The 25,342-nt window shown below is 42.5% G+C and overlaps 3 protein-coding genes across 3 annotated transcripts; all 3 read right to left on the bottom strand.

Annotated features, from left to right (window-relative positions):
• Positions 1–7,606: 7,606 nt before the first annotated feature.
• Positions 7,607–8,545, bottom strand: LOC144769732 (taste receptor type 2 member 39-like). Its single transcript, XM_078653913.1, has one exon. The coding sequence runs from the start codon at positions 8,543–8,545 to the stop codon at positions 7,607–7,609; it is 939 nt and encodes a 312-aa protein (XP_078510039.1).
• Positions 8,546–15,069: 6,524 nt separating this feature from the next.
• Positions 15,070–16,008, bottom strand: LOC144769731 (taste receptor type 2 member 39-like). Its single transcript, XM_078653912.1, has one exon. The coding sequence runs from the start codon at positions 16,006–16,008 to the stop codon at positions 15,070–15,072; it is 939 nt and encodes a 312-aa protein (XP_078510038.1).
• Positions 16,009–24,049: 8,041 nt separating this feature from the next.
• On the bottom strand, positions 24,050–24,988 carry LOC144769730 (taste receptor type 2 member 40-like). The gene has a single exon (XM_078653911.1). It carries the CDS (start codon positions 24,986–24,988, stop codon positions 24,050–24,052), a length of 939 nt encoding a protein of 312 aa, XP_078510037.1.
• Positions 24,989–25,342: the final 354 nt, after the last annotated feature.

The raw sequence follows: 25,342 nt of genomic DNA, 5'->3' as shown, positions 1-25,342 counted from the left end.
CCTGATCTGCTCCAACTGATTGTTTTCGTGGCGATTACTCAGCTCTGTATTCAAGAGAATTAACGGTACTGATGTTGTTTCTCTTAATTCAGGCAGGGAGTCCAATCTGATGGCCTTCCGGAAGAAGCTGAAAACTGCCCTATGCCAGGAAGCCTGGGTGGGGTTATAAGGCCGGCTGTACCAATCTAGGAATCTGTCTGTTTGTGCTTACCTAGGAATTTTGCGGTGCTACTTGGACAAGCACTTAGAGACCCCAGGGTATAACGCGCTATATAAATCGAATAAAATAAATAAATAAATAAATAATTTGGATTTGCGGAGTGTTTTCCACTCACCCACAAGCAGGGGATCAGGTAATGCTGTTTGGCACCCACGCGCGCTCTGATCACAGTGCTGTACGTTGTTGCTACTCGTAGCTTTTGCACTGGATAGAAAAACAGAACTACAGGTACCAGAATGCAACGCTGTGGGCTGCTCTGTTTTCTGAAACCTGTGACTCGAACTCCAAGATGGAGCAAAAGACTCTGGCGGCGTCGCCTACTCATTAAATTTTTTTGTTTGTTTTTTTGTTTTTATTTTGTAACTGCAATGATTGTTTATAATTGTGATATTAAAAGCTGAGGCCTCCATTCACAGTAAACGTAAAGTATACCTGGAACACACCTGTGAGTGAAAAACCTTTGCTGGGGGAATATTGTTGTCATCTGATATAATCCAAAGGTTATGCAATAAGTGTGACGTAATGCTCAAGGTCTGGTTTCTCTTTCAATTTTGGGATTTATACTGCGGATTTGTAATGGGATAAACAGCCTGTAAGGTTCAGGAGGCAGCAGATCAGGGACAAGAGTATAGATATTACCAAGAAGTGTTGAAGGGGGGAGGGAGGGTCCGGGCAGACTTTGAAAATGATTTGAAAAAACAGTAAACATTCAAAACTTTTGATTATTGTGATTATTTGTATTTCATTATAAATTAGAGGTTTGTAAACATATGGATTTTCACCTAGAATAGTAGCTCGGAGGACACTGGCTCCTGTCAGAAATAAATCTGGAGCCCTGTGTCTGAGCTCAAGGAAGGCCTGGCTGCTAATCAGAGCTGGAGTAATTGAGCAGCCACAGCTCTGGAGAGATGAAATGTCAAAGTGGTCTCGAAAGGCAGGGAAGATGTTTCGTCCCCTGGGAGATGTGTCCATGAAGGAGTCAAGATGAAGGTTTTTCCTCCAGTTGGAGATGCAGAATTCAAACAGTTTATGACCTGAGCTCGCGGTTGTTTTTGTCTACTCAGAATGATAGTGGTAAAGCAGTCTGGATCTAGGCCTGGTGGAGGTTTGCACTCCAGTTGGACAGGTGTTCATGGATCGATCTAGTTGGAGGTGGGAGAGGCTGCACCCCTAAAGGGAGGTATATTCATATAGCTGATCTAGGATCTAGATCTGTGGTTATATTGAATAAGCAGGTACCTACATCATGCTCATGTAAAATCTCTTTATTGATGTCATAACTGCACTTTCAGAACTGCCTTATTTACTTTCCTGCTTTGTCAAATTTGCTTGAAAATGCATGATTTGCCCATTCTTTTCCCAAATGTTTCTCGGGGAGAACCTCCCCCATACCCTACTTATGACAGTCAGACTTGCTTGCTTGCGACAGGTCACTAATTGAGAACTTTTACGATCAACCACTTTCAAATGTCATCAGCCGCCATTGATGGGAAGTGTTAGAACTGGCTATTTCTGGTAGGCTAAGGCTGACGCCAAAGCCAGGCAGAAAGCACCATTGTAGTCAGGGCAAGGGAGTCACACGCCAAGATAACCCCTGCTCACCCCCTTGGTAGCTTGGCACGAGCATACAGGCTTATCCCGGAGGCAATGTGTAAAGCATTTGTGCAAGCACACAACAGCAACAACATCCTAGGCACACCACAAAAGGAACTCCACACAAGGTTATATAAAAATAACTTCTGTATTGTCAAAACACATCAGATAGAAATCACACATGTACATTGTGCCAACTGGCACGGGCAATATTCACAAGGGATTATTTACAAGACATGGCCACATGGGCCACTGTCAGAATCAGCACTTAATAGAAATAGGAGGGCAGGTCACTCACCACACATACACAGAGAGCTCACGCACTTTACACTGTACCACAGTGAAAAAGTGCGCAGAGGCCTAAAATCACCAACACCAGGTTCCAGAAACAGGCTAGGAAAAAGCTAAAAGTTTCGGGGTGAACCTGTCAAAAAGGGCCAGGTCCAACAGGAAGGGTGTAAAAGGTTCAATGATTCTGCTTTGGCTACACCTCACAGTGTTTGTAAATTAAAGGCAAAGCTCCTGCCCTAACAGTTCAGTAACCATAAGAAAATGTAACTTTTCAGACTTGCCATCAACTGAGCGCTGCTCCTGACATGGGTCAGGCCGAGGATAATTGGACATGGTTTCTCACCCTACCTGCCTGTGCTCTGACCTTCTCTCCAACAACCAAGCTGTATTTATACTTTACAAAACTCGGTAATCAGAAACAAGTGAATAAACATAGAGGTAAATAAGTAAACAAACACATATTAACCGCATGCGTGCGGCCGTTTTTCCTGCGGTATGCGGCATGTTTTGAAATACCGCGTTACATGACGAGCTCAGCTCATCATCAGCACACGGTAGGTAACGCTGATGACGAGCTGAGCTCGTCATCAGCATGGAAGGGGTTAAATCAGTGTGCTATTGTCAGAAGGTAAAACAGCGTGATACAAGACAAAAGCAATTAACATCATTCAAAACATGAACAACCCTCTCCGTTTTTGCCCGGTTGAGTAGAGACTGTTAGAACCAGGACCACCGGCCCACTTAGGGTAGCATGGCACAGAGTGGGAAGGCTAAATCCAGAAGGCAATTGTGATGTACTTGCGCAGCACACACTACAACACCCCAGCACAAACCCACCAAAAATGACACCACACCGTCTGTTAAATAGAAAATAGAGAATCTTTATCCTTTTGCATTAAAAAGGGGGTGAAGTTTCCAATAGTTAATAAATTAGGACTTTGGGCATTCCATTTTTGGATTAACTGCATTAATTAAACATTACATTGCATTGCACTACCTCACAGTAGTCAAAGGAATTTAAATACATTTAACTAGGCAATCTGCAGGTAAGTATACTACGCATAAATCAACAGGTACATGCAGCAGTTTAAACCAAGCAGGTAAGTACATTAAATATTGAATTAGCAGGTATATGCATCAGATTTGATCAAGCAGGTAAACACATTAAGTTTTGAATTAGCAGGTATATGCATCAGTTTAGATCAAGCAGGTAAATACATTACATTTAGAACATCAGTGGTTCTCTATTCAGAGTGCGCTGTCTTCTCCCAGCTCCTGCGCAAGAAAGTGCTTTAAGATGCTTAATTTCAGGGGGGAGGTCTAGTACCCACTCTCTTTATAAGAGCCAGTCACGCTATCACGATCGAGAGAGGATCGACTTAGGGGCTCAGTTCTTGGCAGCCCCATCCATAGCAGTTCCCCCTTTTCCTGAGTAACTCAGCTTCTTCAACCCCACCCTCAATCAGGCCTTTCCCCGATACCTTTGCTCCCGTCCGGCGCTTCTGTTACTCTCCACGGGGCGAGTCTGCATGGCCGATCTTCCCCTGTCCACATGCTCAGACCTTTCAGCACTTCGCCTGAGGCAGGGGTAGAGCCACCACAGGAGACCCCACCGCGTGTGGGCCGCCTCTCGCTCTCTCTCCTGCCCTCCGGAACCCTCGGAGGGCAGTTGGACCGGCCTGCTGAAGGGCCGGGGCGGCTTCCCCTCTCCTGAGGAAGCTCCGGCACAGGCATTGGCAGTGGTGAGGCGCCCAGAGACCTAAGGCCACACGAAAAATTGGTGGAAAAAGAAATGTGAGGCGGAAAAGAGAGAAAAAATAGGGGGAGACCACCCAAAAGCTGACAGGTCTAACAGAGACCACCAAGCGTAGCAGATCTGATCTTCTCTTCTCATGCCTAGCACTTGGATGGATGGTGTCCCTTTTAAATCACTGAAGGTTCCCCATTGTGAAGGTCCTCTGCAAACAGAAGTCATTTCTTGCCATCTTCATCATGTCCATCAGTATACAGCATACCACAAACCAAATTCTCGCCTGATGTTGAAAACAAACAATTCTGCCCACTTCAACTGCACCATTTATTGACTTTTGAAAAATGAACCCCAAATGTGCCTTCCTGGGACTCAAGCCAGTAACTTAGGGTCTTCCATCAAGCGATGAAGCCACAGATCAATTAGCGGCCTACCTAGACCTAATGCCACCCGGGGCGGACCCTACGTTTGCCCATTGCAGGTAAGAGCAGGGTGGCGACCGACGGACAACTTGTTCTGAAGGCGGGTGGGGTGGTAGTCGACACACATGACTTGTTCACCTCCGCCTCCCTCAAAAAGAGTGAAGCCCTCCTGAACCCCCAGCTACTCCACTGGAAGCAATCTTAGCATCTAAGACTTCCAGGGTGTTTGTTAAAACACCACTCGAGTAAAAGGAGAACAAAAGACTTCCTAAATCTAGTTCATTTAATGATAGTTTTGAGAGATAAACAAATCTACCATAAAAACAATATGAGAGTTCCTTTTTGCTAGATAACTATAATATATATATATCAATGCTCCAAATTATTTTACTGCGGCAAAAGAATGGACGGCACTCTACAACTCAATGTCCAAGAATCAAAGGTTTATTGCTCAATCAAGTTCAACAGGGCGCGTTTCGGCATCACGCCTTCGTCTGCTGTTACTCAAACACAGTTCATTGAGATTTAAATAAAGTTGTTTTGTTGACGTCAATCAGTTGTTACATAAACACAAAAGAGAGACTAAAAATATATAATCAACATAGTGGCCATTTTGTAGTGGTCAAAATAAAACCAACATTAGTGACCATGTCATACAAACAGACGTTATTAAGCCCTGGATGGGCAAGCAAAGCAAATTAGACAAGAAATATGTACATGATTAATCAGTGGTGATCCTATTAGGATAATTCATAAGCAGCGACGAGGAAAACACAATAGGGGAATTCTAGTTACAGTTCTACATCAAAATTAGCCAAGATGACTGGCCAATTCTTCCCCTGTATTTAATCCGAATGGAAACTTAGCTTGGAGCTCTATGATGAACCTGGACTCAAGTTTTCTCATTTGTGCCTCTCTGTTCCCTCCACGATCTTTGGAGGGGATTTGATCCAGACAATGGAATTTGAGGAGATTACGGTCAATCTTGTGTTTTAGTGCAAAGTGTCTTGCTACAGGGTAGTTTGGGTCGTTGTGTTCAATTGCCCTAGCGTGTTCTAAGATTCGCTTTTTGACTGGATGAATAGAGCTCCCAATGTAATATAATTTACAGGGACATTCAAGTCGATATACACAGTACGGGCTTGTACAGGTGAGAAATTTAGGGATTTTCCTCACCAATCCAGTGTCAGGGATTTCATATGAGGTGATTTTTCCACTTGACTGACGAGCCTTACAGTTTTGGCAAGGGAAAAACCCAGCCAGGTTTCCCAGTCGTGGTGATCTCGGGATGGCATCAAAGTGACTATGTATTAGAGTGTCTTTTAAGGATCTGTTTCTCCTGTAGGTAAGTTTAGGATGGGATGATAATTGTTTGCCAACTACACTGTCTGTTTTAAGAATATTCCAATGGCGACTAATGATGTTATAAATCAATGAGGAGTCATTGGAAAAAGTCGTGATGAAGCGTGGAGTTATGTCTTCACCAACTTTACTCTCACTGGAGTGCTTAAACAGACTTGCTCTGGGAATTAGACGCACTCTGTCATATGCGTTTTTGAGTGTGTTGTCAGTATAACCTCCCAGTCTAAACCTTGCCATTGAGTCTTCTGCAGCTCTCTCAAAATTCTCTGTAAGTGTGCAATTTCTCTTGAGGCGTAACAGTTCACCAAAGGGTATACTGTTCTTCAGGGGTTTGGGGTGGCAGCTACTGGCTTCTAAGGTGGAGTTTCCGGCTGTATATATATATATATATATATATATATGATTAGATTGCTTACAATAAACAGGCCAATAACGACATAAAAGCAGCAGCATCTTTACACAAATAATAAAAGTTACATGCACCAAAGGGACCAGCTGCATTTAAAATATACCAAACCCAACTAGAGAAATTTCTATATTGACTTTAAAAAATACAATATTAACACCATGATTACGAGTATAGATGCTATTTATCACACTGATAAATAATAATACCATGGGGTACAGTATTTATAGGGTGCAAGAAATAGCATCTTTAATGAGTTTTTAAGGATAACATGCAGGTTTTGGTGTTTAATGTAATAAAATGAGGATGATACCGTGAATAATGTTTCTTGTCTCCTTTTTGACCTGCCAATATTTTACGAACGTTGGGGTATTTAACACATCGGATAATTATGGGATGCGTTACATACCAACCAACTCGTAATTCTGACAGGGGTTCATGCTAGGTTGCGAATATAACAACCCTCTCCGATCAGGCCCTTAGAGTAGTAACAGGTCGAAATGTTTTTTGCTTATCATCTCCATATTTATGAGTAGCCAAAAGTTAGGAAAATAGATTTTAACATAATACACCACGTCACAAAAATGTAATCACATTTTTTTTTTTAAAACAAGGAATCTGGAGATCTATCTTCCTAAACTAACTATGCGACTCATTGAAGCCTTGTTTCTGATTGGAATTATTACATCTACTTTCATATCTGCATCAATATTGGATACTATGGTTTATGATTGGTCTGAGGCTAAAGGTGTTCTAAACAAATAGGAACTTGAGGCCCGATTTAGAGTTTGGCGGATGGGACTCTCTGTCGCAAATGTGCCAAATACTTTGTTGGCCGTACCACAAAGGCCACTGAGTATAATGGGCTTGAAATATGACGCATGGGATATCCGTCACTTTTGTGATGAGTATCTTATCTGCCATAGTCTATATCTGACTGTTGGTGAGTAAAGGACATGCGGCCTCATTTATGAAAGCCTTGCGCCACCGGTGCGTCACTTTTTCCCATGTTAAAAGTCACGCACCGGCGGCGCAAGTCCTTCATAAATAAGTCCCATAGATTCTTGCGTTTGGATTAATATATGTAAAAGGACTTAGGAAAGATATACAGAGCTGTATTTGGATCTTACTCTTAATCTCAGATACATAATAGAATCTACTCTCCTGATTCATTTATTGTAATTTTGAAAACAAACCAATATTAGCATATAGGCAACAAAATACGCTCTTCTAGTTCATCTAATGTTGTTTTACAGATATTAACTAGAGTAGTATATGGAAAATGGTAAGAAATAGTATCCCCCTTTCTACTGCATTAAATATGGCATTAGATATACAAACAGCTATAAAATATGCACAATAAATGTTCCCCTGTAATTCAATGTGGTTTTGGGATCAAAACAATTCTACCACAAGGACAAAGCCGGACTTCCTGAGGAAGAAAGTTGGGATGATTACTTTGCTCCATTTTGTTTTCCACTGAGCTCCATGTCAACATTCCTCTTAAACAAATAATTACTGTCTGGTATAGGATTTGTATACAAACTGAGGAATAAACGTATTCATCTTCTCTGTTCATTGAAATTGTCAAAACCCAGAGTGGAGCAAACAAGGTTTTTTGCTGTATCTTTCAATTTGGGATTACCAAATATGAGAATTAGCGAATTAAGGGAGGGGTAGGAAACACCTATGAACACATAAATATAGAGCATAGCCGACTCTATAAACCAGTTATCATCTTTTACATACAACATTGTAGCCAGGGTAAAACAGGTATAATGGATTACCAAGGACAGGATGGTTTTTGCTGCCCTGGTGTGGGCTTCCATGCTGGGTCCACCATTAAGCCCGGTGCTGTTTTGCTGCATGCGTCTGGTGTGTCTGTAAAGTGAGCTTAGGATCAGCAAAGCAGTGATTACAATCACAATCTGGGGCAAAAAGCATCCTGTGACGGACATCAAGAGCTTGTAGGACAGGTGGATACCATCGCCTGTGCTGTTAGAGGTGGCGTTTGTCGCAGTAGACTTATCGCTAAGCAGTCCTCCGAAACTCCAGATACCTGAGATGTTGATGGCTAAGGATGCAAGCACAGACACCAGCACAAGCCACGGAAGCATGGCAGAGATAACCATTTTTAGGCGAAGGCACAGAGGATGGGAGAAGTTCACGATCTTGGTGCAATAGAAGACGCAGATCCAGGCATTGATCCAGAAACTAGAGAAATACAAAGATGGACTGAGGACTAAGAAGGTTTTCCAAACACTGTCTTTGTTGTACACCTCTCTCTGGGTCAAACGGAGAAGTTGTTCAGATGATGTGAAACCTTGCAAAAATGCATTGGTGAGCCCGAGGAACAGCAGGAGGAGATCACTTGTTGGTGGCCGGTGTCTGCTTCCAGCCCACTGGATAGCGATCGCAGCTACTATGAAGGTGTTAGAGGTGATGCCCATCAGCAGATTAATTGAAAGAATGACCACGAATAAAAGATTAAGTGGAGACATCTTGGTTATTGTAGTTGATGACTAGAGCCCTCATCTCTGTTGTTCTTATCACGAAAGTCCGCACTCAAGCTTAATATTTACATCTTCTGCTTGTCTTCTGGTCCTGACGCGCAGATATTTGCCTAATGACTTCGTTTTTTCAGCACTGTACTAGTTCCCTCTTCAAAAATAACACTTTGTGTATGGAAATACTGTGGCAGATATTTAAATGCCATCTCACCCTTTCATTCCTTCCTTCACTGACCCCAACCCTCCAATCTTCTGAGTTTGCCTTGAGTCTAACTCTTCATCCGAATCACTTCCATTCCCAACACATTTGTTATCTGTCTCCAAGTCATATAACAGGGGACATGGACTTAAACAAGGGTAATTAGAAGTAAGAGGAGCTGCCCCAGCTTGCCCTTTAGTGACCCTTACTCTACCCCTGCTGCTACCACTCCAGGGGTGATAAAGAACAGATGCAAATGATCATTCTCAGACACCCCATTTGCCCATTCTTTTCCCAAATGTTTCTCGGGGAGAACCTCCCCCATACCCTACTTATGACAGTCAGACTTGCTTGCTTGCGACAGGTCACTAATTGAGAACTTTTACGATCCACCACTTTCAAATGTCATCAGCCGCCATTGATGGGAAGTGTTAGAACTGGCTATTTCTGGTAGGCTAAGGCTGACGCCAAAGCCAGGCAGAAAGCACCATTGTAGTCAGGGCAAGGGAGTCACACGCCAAGATAACCCCTGCTCACCCCCTTGGTAGCTTGGCACGAGCATACAGGCTTATCCCGGAGGCAATGTGTAAAGCATTTGCGCAAGCACACAACAGCAACAACATCCTAGGCACACCACAAAAGGAACTCCACACAAGGTTATATAAAAATAACTTCTGTATTGTCAAAACACATCAGATAGAAATCACACATGTACATTGTGCCAACTGGCACGGGCAATATTCACAAGGGATTATTTACAAGACATGGCCACATGGGCCACTGTCAGAATCAGCACTTAATAGAAATAGGAGGGCAGGTCACTCACCACACATACACAGAGAGCTCACGCACTTTACACTGTACCACAGTGAAAAAGTGCGCAGAGGCCTAAAATCACCAACACCAGGTTCCAGAAACAGGCTAGGAAAAAGCTAAAAGTTTCGGGGTGAACCTGCCAAAAAGGGCCAGGTCCAACAGGAAGGGTGTAAAAGGTTCAATGATTCTGCTTTGGCTACACCTCACAGTGTTTGTAAATTAAAGGCAAAGCTCCTGCCCTAACAGTTCAGTAACCATAAGAAAATGTAACTTTTCAGACTTGCCATCAACTGAGCGCTGCTCCTGACATGGGTCAGGCCGAGGATAATTGGACATGGTTTCTCACCTTACCTGCCTGTGCTCTGACCTTCTCTCCAACAACCAAGCTGTATTTATACTTTACAAAACTCGGTAATCAGAAACAAGTGAATAAACATAGAGGTACATAAGTAAACAAACACATATTAACCCCATGCGTGCGGCCGTTTTTCCTGCGGTATGCGGCATGTTTTGAAATACCGCGTTACATGACGAGCTCAGCTCATCATCAGCACACGGTAGGTAACGCTGATGACGAGCTGAGCTCGTCATCAGCATGGAAGGGGTTAAATCAGTGTGCTATTGTCAGAAGGTAAAACAGCGTGATACAAGACAAAAGCAATTAACATCATTCAAAACATGAACAACCCTCTCCGTTTTTGCCCGGTTGAGTAGAGACTGTTAGAACCAGGACCACCGGCCCACTTAGGGTAGCATGGCACAGAGTGGGAAGGCTAAATCCAGAAGGCAATTGTGATGTACTTGCGCAGCACACACTACAACACCCCAGCACAAACCCACCAAAAATGACACCACACCGTCTGTTAAATAGAAAATAGAGAATCTTTATCCTTTTGCATTAAAAAGGGGGTGAAGTTTCCAATAGTTAATAAATTAGGACTTTGGGCATTCCATTTTTGGATTAACTGCATTAATTAAACATTACATTGCATTGCACTACCTCACAGTAGTCAAAGGAATTTAAATACATTTAACTAGGCAATCTGCAGGTAAGTATACTACGCATAAATCAACAGGTACATGCAGCAGTTTAAACCAAGCAGGTAAGTACATTAAATATTGAATTAGCAGGTATATGCATCAGATTTGATCAAGCAGGTAAACACATTAAGTTTTGAATTAGCAGGTATATGCATCAGTTTAGATCAAGCAGGTAAATACATTAAATTTAGAACATCAGTGGTTCTCTATTCAGAGTGCGCTGTCTTCTCCCAGCTCCTGCGCAAGAAAGTGCTTTAAGATGCTTAATTTCAGGGGGGAGGTCTAGTACCCACTCTCTTTATAAGAGCCAGTCACGCTATCATGATCGAGAGAGGATCGACTTAGGGGCTCAGTTCTTGGCAGCCCCATCCATAGCAGTTCCCCCTTTTCCTGAGTAACTCAGCTTCTTCAACCCCACCCTCAATCAGGCCTTTCCCCGATACCTTTGCTCCCGTCCGGCGCTTCTGTTACTCTCCACGGGGCGAGTCTGCATGGCCGATCTTCTCCTGTCCACATGCTCAGACCTTTTAGCACTTCGCCTGAGGCAGGGGTAGAGCCACCACAGGAGACCCCACCGCGTGTGGGCCGCCTCTCGCTCTCTCTCCTGCCCTCCGGAACCCTCGGAGGGCAGTTGGACCGGCCTGCTGAAGGGCCGGGGCGGCTTCCCCTCTCCTGAGGAAGCTCCGGCACAGGCATTGGCAGTGGTGAGGCGCCCAGAGACCTAAGGCCACACGAAAAATTGGTGGAAAAAGAAATGTGAGGCGGAAAAGAGAGAAAAAATAGGGGGAGACCACCCAAAAGCTGACAGGTCTAACAGAGACCACCAAGCGTAGCAGATCTGATCTTCTCTTCTCATGCCTAGCACTTGGATGGATGGTGTCCCTTTTAAATCACTGAAGGTTCCCCATTGTGAAGGTCCTCTGCAAACAGAAGTGATTTCTTGCCATCTTCATCATGTCCATCAGTATACAGCATACCACAAACCAAATTCTCGCCTGATGTTGAAAACAAACAATTCTGCCCACTTCAACTGCACCATTTATTGACTTTTGAAAAATGAACCCCAAATGTGCCTTCCTGGGACTCAAGCCAGTAACTTAGGGTCTTCCATCAAGCGATGAAGCCACAGATCAATTAGCGGCCTACCTAGACCTAATGCCACCCGGGGCGGACCCTACGTTTGCCCATTGCAGGTAAGAGCAGGGTGGCGACCGACGGACAACTTGTTCTGAAGGCGGGTGGGGTGGTAGTCGACACACATGACTTGTTCACCTCCGCCTCCCTCAAAAAGAGTGAAGCCCTCCTGAACCCCCAGCTATCCACTGGAAGCAATCTTAGCATCTAAGACTTCCAGGGTGTTTGTTAAAACACCACTCGAGTAAAAGGAGAACAAAAGACTTCCTGGATCTAGTTCATTTAATGATAGTTTTGAGAGATAAACAAATCTACCATAAAAACAATATGAGAGTTCCTTTTTGCTAGATAACTATAATATATATATATCAATGCTCCAAATTATTTTACTGCGGCAAAAGAATGGACGGCACTCTACAACTCAATGTCCAAGAATGAAAGGTTTATTGCTCAATCAAGTTCAACAGGGCGCGTTTCGGCATCACGCCTTCGTCTGCTGTTACTCAAACACAGTTCATTGAGATTTAAATAAAGTTGTTTTGTTGACGTCAATCAGTTGTTACATAAACACAAAAGAGAGACTAAAAATATATAATCAACATAGTGGCCATTTTGTAGTGGTCAAAATAAAACCAACATTAGTGACCATGTCATACAAACAGACGTTATTAAGCCCTGGATGGGCAAGCAAAGCAAATTAGACAAGAAATATGTACATGATTAATCAGTGGTGATCCTATTAGGATAATTCATAAGCAGCGACGAGGAAAACACAAAAGGGGAATTCTAGTTACAGTTCTACATCAAAATTAGCCAAGATGACTGGCCAATTCTTCCCCTGTATTTAATCCGAATGGAAACTTAGTTCGGAGCTCTATGATGAACCTGGACTCAAGTTTTCTCATTTGTGCCTCTCTGTTCCCTCCACGATCTTTGGAGGGGATTTGATCCAGACAATGGAATTTGAGGAGATTACGGTCAATCTTGTGTTTTAGTGCAAAGTGTCTTGCTACAGGGTAGTTTGGGTCGTTGTGTTCAATTGCCCTAGCGTGTTCTAAGATTCGCTTTTTGACTGGATGAATAGAGCTCCCAATGTAATATAATTTACAGGGACATTCAAGTCGATATACACAGTACGGGCTTGTACAGGTGAGAAATTTAGGGATTTTCCTCACCAATCCAGTATCAGGGATTTCATATGAGGTGATTTTTCCACTTGACTGACGAGCCTTACAGTTTTGGCAAGGGAAAAACCCAGTCAGGTTTCCCAGTCGTGGTGATCTCGGGATGGCATCAAAGTGACTATGTATTAGAGTGTCTTTTAAGGATCTGTTTCTCCTGTAGGTAATTTTAGGATGGGATGATAATTGTTTGCCAACTACACTGTCTGTTTTAAGAATATTCCAATGGCGACTAATGATGTTATAAATCAATGAGGAGTCATTGGAAAAAGTCGTGATGAAGCGTGGAGTTATGTCTTCACCAACTTTACTCTCACTGGAGTGCTTAAACAGACTTGCTCTGGGAATTAGACGCACTCTGTCATATGCGTTTTTGAGTGTGTTGTCAGTATAACCTCCCAGTCTAAACCTTGCCATTGAGTCTTCTGCAGCTCTCTCAAAATCCTCTGTAAGTGTGCAATTTCTCTTGAGGCGTAACAGTTCACCAAAGGGTATACTGTTCTTCAGGGGTTTGGGGTGGCAGCTACTGGCTTCTAAGGTGGAGTTTCCGGCTGTATATATATATATATATATATATGATTAGATTGCTTACAATAAACAGGCCAATAACGACATAAAAGCAGCAGCATCTTTACACAAATAATAAAAGTTACATGCACCAAAGGGACCAGCTGCATTTAAAATATACCAAACCCAACTAGAGAAATTTCTATATTGACTTTAAAAAATACAATATTAACACCATGATTACGAGTATAGATGCTATTTATCACACTGATAAATAATAATACCATGGGGTACAGTATTTATAGGGTGCAAGAAATAGCATCTTTAATGAGTTTTTAAGGATAACATGCAGATTTTGGTGTTTAATGTAATAAAATGAGGATGATACCGTGAATACTGTTTCTTGTCTCCTTTTTGACCTGCCAATATTTTACGAACGTTGGGGTATTTAACACATCGGATAATTATGGGATGCGTTACATACCAACCAACTCGTAATTCTGACAGGGGTTCATGCTAGGTTGCGAATATAACAACCCTCTCCGATCAGGCCCTTAGAGTAGTAACAGGTCGAAATGTTTTTTGCTTATCATCTCCATATTTATGAGTAGCCAAAAGTTAGGAAAATAGATTTTAACATAATACACCACGTCACAAAAATGTAATCACATTTTTTTTTTTAAAACAAGGAATCTGGAGATCTATCTTCCTAAACTAACTATGCGACTCATTGAAGCCTTGTTTCTGATTGGAATTATTACATCTACTTTCATATCTGCATCAATATTGGATACTATGGTTTATGATTGGTCTGAGGCTAAAGGTGTTCTAAACAAATAGGAACTTGAGGCCCGATTTAGAGTTTGGCGGATGGGACTCTCTGTCGCAAATGTGCCAAATACTTTGTTGGCCGTACCACAAAGGCCACTGAGTATAATGGGCTTGAAATATGACGCATGGGATATCCGTCACTTTTGTGATGAGTATCTTATCTGCCATAGTCTATATCTGACTGTTGGTGAGTAAAGGACATGCGGCCTCATTTATGAAAGCCTTGCGCCACCGGTGCGTCACTTTTTCCCATGTTAAAAGTCACGCACCGGCGGCGCAAGTCCTTCATAAATAAGTCCCATAGATTCTTGCGTTTGGATTAATATATGTAAAAGGACTTAGGAAAGATATACAGAGCTGTATTTGGATCTTACTCTTAATCTCAGATACATAATAGAATCTACTCTCCTGATTCATTTATTGTAATTTTGAAAACAAACCAATATTAGCATATAGGCAACAAAATACGCTCTTCTAGTTCATCTAATGTTGTTTTACAGATATTAACTGGAGTAGTATATGGAAAATGGTAAGAAATAGTATCCCCCTTTCTACTGCATTAAATATGGCATTAGATATACAAACAGCTATAAAATATGCACAATAAATGTTCCCCTGTAATTCAATGTGGTTTTGGGATCAAAACAATTCTACCACAAGGACAAAGCCGGACTTCCTGAGGAAGAAAGTTGGGATGATTACTTTGCTCCATTTTGTTTTCCACTGAGCTCCATGTCAACATTCCTCTTAAACAAATAATTACTGTCTGGTATAGGATTTGTATACAAACTGAGGAATAAACGTATTCATCTTCTCTGTTCATTGAAATTGTCAAAACCCAGAGTGGAGCAAACAAGGTTTTTTGCTGTATCTTTCAATTTGGGATTACCAAATATGAGAATTAGCGAATTAAGGGAGGGGTAGGAAACACCTATGAACACATAAATATAGAGCATAGCCGACTCTATAAACCAGTTATCATCTTTTACATACAACATTGTAGCCAGGGTAAAACAGGTATAATGGATTACCAAGGACAGGATGGTTTTTGCTACCCTGGTGTGGGCTTCCATGCTGGGTCCACCGTTAAGCCCGGTGCTGTTTTGCTGCATGCGTCTGGTGTGTCTGTAAAGTGAGCTTAGGATCAGCAAAGCAGTGATTACAATCACGATCTGGGGCAAAAAGCATCCTGTGACGGACATCAAGAGCTTGTAGGACAGGTGGATACCATCGCCTGTGCTGTTAGAGGTGGCGTTTGTCGCAGTAGACTTATCGCTAAGCAGTCCTCCGAAACTCCAGATACCTGAGATGTTGATGGCTAAGGATGCAAGCACAGACACCAGCACAAGCCACGGAAGCATGGCAGAGATAACCATTTTTAGGCGAAGGCACAGAGGATGGGAGAAGTTCACGATCTTGGTGCAATAGAAGACGCAGATCCAGGCATTGATCCAGAAACTAGAGAAATACAAAGATGGACTGAGGACTAAGAAGGTTTTCCAAACACTGTCTTTGTTGTACACCTCTCTCTGGGTCAAACGGAGAAGTTGTTCAGATGATGTGAAACCTTGCAAAAATGCATTGGTGAGCCCGAGGAACAGCAGGAGGAGATCACTTGTTGGTGGCCGGTGTCTGCTTCCAGCCCACTGGATAGCGATCGCAGCTACTATGAACGTGTTAGAGGTGATGCCCATCAGCAGATTAATTGAAAGAATGACCACGAATAAAAGATTAAGTGGAGACATCTTGGTTATTGTAGTTGATGACTAGAGCCCTCATCTCTGTTGTTCTTATCACGAAAGTCCGCACTCGAGCTTAATATTTACATCTTCTGCTTGTCTTCTGGTCCTGACGCGCAGATATTTGCCTAATGACTTCGTTTTTTCAGCACTGTACTAGTTCCCTCTTCAAAAATACCACTTTGTGTATGGAAATACTGTGGCAGATATTTAAATGCCATCTCACCCTTTCATTCCTTCCTTCACTGACCCCAACCCTCCAATCTTCTGAGTTTGCCTTGAGTCTAACTCTTCATCCGCTTCACTTCCATTCCCAACACATTTGTTATCTGTCTCCAAGTCATATCACCAGGGGACATGGACTTAAACAAGGGTAATTAGAAGTAAGAGGAGCTGCCCCAGCTTGCCCTTTAGTGACCCTTACTCTGCCCCTGCTGCTACCACTCCAGGGGTGATAAAGAACAGATGCAAATGATCATTCTCAGACACCCCATTTACTTCTGCACTTTCACACCATGGCACTTCCCTTGTCCCTCAGCAACAAATAGGAGATCGTTGAAAGAATATATACTTGGCCACTGAGTCACCATCAAGTCCGCTGGTGAACCTCCTGATGAAGGCATGAAGGTGCAGCACTCCCGCCACACAAGTTCGGTGCAGCTCAGGGGCCTCACCCTCCACAGCGTCTGGTGAACATCCTCTGACCTGTGAGGCAGAGAGGCGCGGTCCCACCATTGGTAATCCCCTCCATGCACCCCAGTGTAGTGGTGGTTCGTGGTATGCGATGCAGACCTCCCTACATTAGTGCGCAGGAGCATCTCTACCGTTCACAGCTCCAAGGGGTGCCAGGTGGTCTTCTCACACAGGTCAGCAACGTGTCTCCATGCGACCTGGCAGACTTCACCACCAGGTATGGGTGATCTCTATTGTCTCAATGTCTACCGCCACGGCCCAGCAACTCCACGGCACCTCCGCATCCCACTCCGGTTCCCAGACGTAGGCCCAGCGATGCCTCCTGGTCCCAGGGACTGTCCACGCTTTCAAGGTTTTGGATGTCATTGTGTTGCAAGGAGTGCGCAATGATAAGTGATGCATCACTGGTTTTGCCCAGCGATGCGCCTCTTCATGGTTGTAGCCCTGAATTTCCTCTCCTCCTGGGACTCTGGCTGGTCATCCTGGCTTTTGCAGTGCTTGGGGTGGGGGGTTGTTGATCTGTACTGCACTTGGCACTGGCTGCTCCACTCTGCATTCCACTGGTTTTGTTTCCTATTTTTCTTGGAGGTGGACTTATAGGCTATTTTTGCATTTTGAGGAAAAAAAGTCATGTTGGGCGTTGTATTTTTGCCACTCACTAATGGGCCTTTTGTGAGTTTTCGCCTGCTAACGTCAGAATTTGTATCGCCTTCACGCTAGTGTGAACTGCAGTTGTCACCGCTGCTACCTGAAACTATCGCCATGGAGCGGCGTGTTGTAAATACATCGCTAACAGAACGATAGTTTTTGGTGATAGGCCGTGTTGAGAAAACTGTAGCTAACTAGCTTTAGCATTAGTTAGCTGCAGTTCTTGTACATATGACCCTCATTGTGTAGACGAAGCTAGTCAGCAATGGAAAAGCAAGGATCTATATTATTCGGAAGCACCATTTTATACGTTTTCATGTCACCAATTATTCTGTATAAATCTAATAGGATCTTTGTATTCTATTGCAATGACCTAACATGGGTGAAAAGTTAAGCGACCACTGTTTAAGTCCGCACATTTCTAAGACGAAATGAAAGTAAAGCAGGCACACAGTGCTTCTTTTCTTAAAAGCAAAAGTCGAAGGAAAGATTTTTGGGACTTGTTACTCTTCAGGTTTCAGTATGATTACATGGTAAATAATTTTTTGAAAAACACGCATTTATTAATACAACATTCTAAAGACATCCTAATGAAATTGTAAATTATTTTGAGAAGAAATTAAATGCTTTGCGAGGCTTTTTGATCTACATTATAGCATAATGCATTCACGTATCTACGTGTTATTTCCTAAAACAATATTTCAGCAGCATTTAAAAGCATCCTAATTGAATTCTGCATTCGGTGTTTGTATTGTTCTTGTTTCTTACAGTACCGATGGTAAAAGATGACCCACCCCTGAGAGCTTGCAATGCAAGAAGTGTCACTGGGGCATATTACCAACAAGTAGCGATAATTATCGCTAAATAGGCTTAGCGACGATTTTTTTATCGCTGCCTAACGCTGGATATGTTAGCGGAGAAAACTTGCTATTAGCAACGTTTTCCTCCATTGTGCTAAAATATCCAGCGATAGCGGCGAAATGCGTGAATATCGCTGAAAATACAGATATATTCACGCATTAGCGACAAAATGCTCTTAGCCATGTTATCCTCCTCCCATTGGATAACATGGTTAAGAACTGGTCTGGGCAGGTGTTAGTATTTGGAGATATTCGCGCTTAGCGCAAATATTTCCATCGCTACGCCTGCCTTGCTAATAGGCGATAGCGACGTTAGCTACTGCTTTCAGTTGCTAACTGGTTGGGTACGCTCACTTTGTATGTCATTAGCGATAAACATCGCTGACATGCAAAGCGGGACCCCAAACCGCTCGCTATCTCCTAAAAGCTGTCGCTAACATCAGTTAGCGACGGCTTGCTAATAGGGCGATAGAATTATCGCCGCTTAGGTCCGAAAAGGGCCGCTAAAGCGACGATAATTGCCTATCACCCTGCTTGATAATATGCCCCACTGTGTGTTCCGGGAGTAAATATATGCCCTGCTGCTGTGTGATCCAATTAGAAAACCTGATCTGCTTCAACTGATTTTCGTGGTGATTACTCAGCAGGATCAGGGTTAACCTGTTTGACACCCAAGTGATGTCTGATCACAGTGCTATATGTTGTTGCTACTCGTAGCTTTTGCACTGGATAGAAAAACAGAACTACAGGTACCAGAATGCAACGCTGTGGGCTGGTCCGCTTTCTGAAACCTGTGACTCGAACTCCAAGATGGAGCAAAAGACTTTGGCAAGTCCCCTACTCATTAGCATTTTTTGTTTGTTTTTATTTTGTAAAATGCAATGATTGTAATTGTGATATTAAAAGACACAGTAAACCTAAATGAAACCTGGAACACAGCTGTGAGTGAAAAACCTTTGCTGGCGGAAAATATTGTTGTCATCTGATATAAACCAAAAGTTATGCAATAAGTGTGACCTAATGCTCTAGTCCAGGTTTCTCTTTCAATTCTTGGACATATACTCCTGATTTATAATGGGATAAATAGGCTGTAAGGTTCAGGAGGCAGCAGATCAGGGACAAGAGTATAGATATTACCAAGGAGTGTAGATGGGGTCATGGCCGGGTAGATTTTGCAAATGAGTTGGAAAAACAGTAAAAATTCAAAACTTTTGATTATTGCGATTATTTTTATCTCATTATTAATTAGAAGTTTGTAAACATATGGATTTTCACCTAGAATAGTTGCTCGGAGGGGACTGGCTCCTGTAAGAAATAAGGGGCCGATTATGATGGCGGACGGACTTGAGTCCGTCCGCCACCATAGAGTAGGAGGGACCGTCCGCAGGGGCAGCGGCGGTCCCTCCAAACAGATTAGGATGTGACCGCCAGGGTGGCGGTCACATCCTCTATTTTTAACATTGCGGCGGGTGGAGCTTCAAGCTGCACCCGCCGCAATGTTAAAAATGCATGCACAGCATTTGCGTGCACAAAGCGGCAGGCACCGCGCCGTGCCTGCCGCTTTGTTCACGCAAATGCAGGGGGGTACTAGGTACCCCCCATGTGCACCTCCACCCCCCCTTCACCCAGGGGGTCCGCAACGGGCCCCGAAGTGAAGGTCCGTATGCTTTTCCACGGCGGAAAAGCCGCCGTGGAAAAGCATACTTTTTACTCCATCCTCATATGGCTGGCGGTGTCTGTTAGACACCGCCAGCCATGTTACAGCTTATCTGCCGCGGTTGTAAGTCAACTGCGGCGGAAAAGCGGTGGACTGAAACCAGGATCCACCAGCCATCCTAATGTGGCGGTGGGTCTTTGGTGGGTCCGCTGAGGATTTTCCGCATCCTCCGGGCCGGCGGAAGCCACCGCCGGCCCGGAGGATGCGGAAAATCCTCCATCATAATGAGCCCCTAAATCTGGAGCCCTGTGCCTGAGATCAAGGAAGGCCTGGCTGCTAATCAGAGGGGTAGAGACAGAGCAACCATGGCTCTAAGCGCGGGACCAGAGATGCGATGACAAAGTGGTCCCTGAAGGATGGGAAGATTTTTCGTCCCCTGGGAGATGTGTTCATAAAGGAGTCAAGATGAAGGTGTAGAGGAAGGTTTTACCTCCAGTTGGAGATGTAGCAATCAAACTGTTTATGACCTGAGCTCGCGGTTGTTTTTGCCCTACTCAGAATTATAGTGGTAAAGCAGTCTAGGGTCTTGGCCTGGTGAAGGTTTTTGCTCCAGCTGGACAGGTGTTCTTGGATCGATCTAGTTTGAGGTGGGAGAGGCTGGTCCCTTCAAGGGAGGTATATTCATATAGGTGATCTAGGATCTAGTTCTGCGGCTGTACTGAATAAGCAGGTACCTACATCATTATCATATGAAATCTCTTTATTGATGTCATAACTACACTTTCAGAACTGCCTTATTTACTTTCCTCCTTTTTTAAATTTGCCAAATTTGCTTGAAATGCACGATTTGCCCATTCTTTTCCCAAAAGTTTCTCGGGGGAGAACCTCCCCCCATACCCTACTTATGACGGTCAGACTTGCTTGCTCGCGGCAGGTCACTAATTGAGAACTTTTACGCCACACCACTTTCAAATGTCATCAGCCGCCATTGATGGGAAGGGTGTAAAAGGTTTAATGAAACTGCTTTGGCTACACCTCACAGTTTTTGTAAATTAAAGGCAAAGCTCCTGCCCCTAACAGTTCAGTAACCTTAATAAAATTGAAATTTTTAGACATGCCATCAACTGAGCGCTGCTCCTGACATGGGTCAGGAGGAGGAATATTGGACATGGTTTCTCACCTTACCTGCCTGTGCTCTGACTTCCTCTCCAACAACCAAGTCGTATTTACAAAACTCGATAATCAGTAACACGTGAATAAACATAGAGGCAAATAAATAAACAAACACGTTTTAATTAAGTGTGCTATTGTCAGAAGGTAACACAGCGTGATACAAGACAAAATCAATTATCAACATTCGAAACATGAACAACCCTCTCTGTTTCTGCCCGGCTGAGTAGAGACCCCAAAGAGTAGCAGATCTGGATGGACAATGTCCCTTGTCAATCACTGAAGGTTCCCCATTGTGAAGGTCCTCTGCAAACAGAAGTCCCAGGTGGAATATTTGACTGTCCTTTTTTTCAGTGATTTCTTGCCATCTTCATCATGTCCATCAGTATACAGCACGCCAAATACCAAATACTCGCCTGATGTTGAAAACAAACAATTGTGCCCACTTCAAGTGCACCATTTATTGACTCTTGAAAAATAAACTCTACATGTGCCTTCCTGGAACTCAAGCCAGTCACTCATGGTCTTCTATCAAGCGATGAATCCACGGAGCAAACAGTGGCCTACCTTGACCTACTGCCACCTGGGGCGGACCCTAAGTTTGCCCGGTGCCGGTAAGAGCAAAGTGGCGGCCGATGGACGACTTGTTCTGAAGGGGGTGGGGTGGTAGTGGACACACATGACTTGTTCACCTTCACCTCCTTCAAAAAGAGTGTCGCCCTTCTGACTCCCCCTAGTTACTCCACTGGAAGCAATCTTAGCACCCAAGACCTCCACGGGCTCAGCGTTTGTTAACACACCACTCAAGTAAATGGAGAACAAAAGACTTCCTGGATCTAGTACATTTAATGATAGTTTTGAGATGAGATATAAACAAATCTGCCATAAAGACAATATGAGAGTGCCTTTTCTAGATAATTAAAATATATATATTGTTAGATTGCTTGCAATAAACAGGCCAATAATGACATAAAAGCAGCATCTTTACACAAATAATAGAAGTTACATGCACCAAAGGGATCAGCTGCATTTAAAATATATCCAACTTGACTTAGAGGAATTTCTATGTTGACTTTAAAAAATACAATATTAACACCATGATTACGAGTATAGATACTATTTATCACACTGAAAAATAATGACAACATGGGGTACATTATTTATAGGGTGCAAGGAATAGCATCTATAGAGTTTTTAAGGATAACAGGCAGATTTTGGTGTTTAATGCACTAAAATAAGGATGATACGGTAAATAACGTTTGCTTGTCGCCTGTTTGACCTGCAAATATTTTACTACGAATGTTGAGGTATTTAACACATCCGATAATTATGGGATGCATTACATACCAACAAACTGGTAATTCTGACAGGGTTTCACTCTAGGGTGCAAATATAACGACCCTCACAGATCAGGCTCTTAGAGTTTTATCAGGTCAAATTGTTTTTGCTTATAATCTCTATATTTAAGAGTAGCCAAATGTAAAGAAAATAGATTATAACTAAAGCTCCCTGTTTTCCGTTTCTACTGATTTTTACAGATAAATACAGACAGAAAACCATTTACGTTACTGTCTGTATTTATTTTTAAATGTGGATAAAAACGGAAATTGGTTCTTTTTGAATGATTCTAAATGCTGTCAACCATGACCAAGCAGAGAATAGGGTTAAAAAAGGAATTTAAGTAAAAAAGCCTTAAGCAGCAGTTTAAGTTAAAAAAATGGCATGCTTTCTTATAAGTGCATATTTTATCACCTGAATGTGTTTAAATCATTGAAACGTGGCAGCTATTCAGGCACAAGTGTACATTAACTGGTTAAATAAATGTAGAAATGTATGCATTTCAGCTTAATTTTTTCACAAAATCTAAAATAAATATGGCTAAATACAGATAAAATGGGCAAAAAATAAATATGGATAAATACAGACAAAAATGTCAAAAAATAAATACCATAAAACCGGGAGCATAACATAACACAATACAGCACATCACAAAAATGTTATCACAAATTCTTTAAAAAAACAGGAGAATCTGGAGATCCATCTTCCTAATCTTAATATCCGATGTGTTAAATACTATATTTATAAGCAGTCAAAAGTAAAGAAAGCAGATTTTAACATAATACACCACGCCACAATAAATACATGGAAAAAAACAAAAAACAATACATCTGAAGAACTATCATCCTATATCTTCCTAATCTAACTACGCAACTCATTGAAACCTCGTTTCTGATATGATTTATTACATCTATTTTCATATCTACATCAATATGGTATACTATAGTTTATGATAAGTCTGAGGCTGAATGTGTTCTAAACAAATAGGAACTTGGGGCCTAATTTAGAGTTTGGCGGATGGGACTCTCTGTCACAAATGCACCAAATTCCTTGTTGGCCGTACCACAAAGGCCACTAAGTATAATGGACTTGAAATACGACGCACAGGATATCTGTCACGTTTGTGATGAGTATCCCATCTGCCAAAGTCTATTTCTGACTGCTGGTGACTAAAGGATATGGATTCTTGCATTTCCATTAATATATGTAAAGGGACTTGGGAAATATATACAGAGGTGAGTTTGGATCTTATTCTTAATCTCAGACACATAATAGAATCTACTCTCCTGATTCATTCATTGTAATTTTGAAAACGAACCATCTTTAGCATATGACAACAAAATAGCCCTTCTAGTTCATCTAATGTTGTTTAACAGATATTAACTAGAGTAGTATATGGAAAATGGTAAGAAATAGAATCCCCGTTTCTACTGCATTAAATGTGGTTTTAGAGATACAAACAGCTATAAAATATGGACAATAAATGTTCCCTGTAATTCAATGTGGTTTTGGGATAAAAACAATTCTACCACAAGGGAAAAGCTGGACTTCCTGAGGAAGAAAGTTGGGATGATTACTTTGCTCCATGTGGTTTTCAACTAAGCTCCATGTCAAAATTGCTCTTAAATAAGTAGATATAGTCCGGTATACAAAGTGTATACTTACTGATGAAGATTTGATTTCATCGTCTATGTTCATTAAATTTGTAAAAAGCCAGAGTCGAGCAAAGAAAGTTTTTTGCTTTTTCTTTCAATTTGGGGTTACCAAATATGAGAATTAGTGAGTTAAGGGAAGGGTAGGAAACACCTATGAACACATAACTATAGAAAATAGCTGACTCTGTAAACCAGTTATCATCTTTTAAAGCCAAAATTATAGCCACGGTAAAACAGGCATAAAGGATTACCAAGGACAGGATGGTTTTTGCTGCCCGGGTGTGGGCTTCCATGCTGGGTCCACCGTTAAGCCCGGTGCTGTTTTGCTGCATGTGTCTGATGTGTCTGTAAAGTGAGGTTAGGATCAGCAAAGCAGTAATTGCAATCACGATCTGTGGCAAAAAGCATCCTGCGATTGACATGAAAAGCTTGTAGGAAAGATTAATGATATTGCCTGTGCCGTTAGAGGTAGTGTTTGTCGTGGTAAAATTATCTCTAAGCAGTCCTCCCAAAATCCAGATACCTAGGATGTTGACGGCTAAGGATGCAAGCACAGACACCAGCGCAAGCCACGGAAGCATGGCAGAGATAACCATTTTTAGACGAAGGCACAGAGGATGAGAGAAGTTGATGATCTTGGTGCAATAGAAGACACAGATCCAGGCATTGATCCAGAAACTTGAGAAATAAAAAGATGGACTGAGGATTAAGAAGGTTTTCCAAACACTCTCTCTGTTGTAAACCTCTGTCTGGAGCAAACGGAAAAGGTGCTCAGAAGATACGGAGCCTTGCATAAAAGCATTCGTCAGCCCAAGGAGGAGCAGAAGGCGATCACTTGTTGGTGGCCGGTGTCTGCTTCCAGCCCACTGGATAGTGATCGCAGCTACTATGAAGGTGTTAGAGGTGATGCCCATTAGCAGATTAATTGAAAGAATGACAACGAATAAAAGATGAAGTGGAGACATCTTGGTTATTTTAGTTGATGACTAGAGCCCTTATCTCTGTTGTTCTTCTCAGGAAAGTCCGCACTCAAGCCTAATATTTACATCTTCTGCTTGTATGCTGGTCCTGACGCACAGATATTTTCCTAATGACCTTGTTTTTTCAGCACTGTACTAGTTCCCTCTTCAAAAATACCACTTTGTGTATGGAAATGCTGTGGCAGATATTTAAATGCCATCTCACCCTTTCATTCCTTCTTTCTCTGACCGCCTTCCCTTCAATCTTCTAAGTTTCCCTTGAGTCTATCTCTTTATCCGCATCACTTCCATTTCCAACACTTGTTTTATCTGTCTCCAAGTCATATCACCAGGGGACAT

The sequence above is a fragment of the Lissotriton helveticus genome, chromosome 7 (genome assembly GCF_964261635.1).
Source record: "Lissotriton helveticus chromosome 7, aLisHel1.1, whole genome shotgun sequence".
NCBI lineage: Eukaryota > Metazoa > Chordata > Amphibia > Caudata > Salamandridae > Lissotriton > Lissotriton helveticus.
Note: the sequence above shows the minus strand (reverse complement) of the source record. Positions and strands in the feature narration are given on the sequence as shown.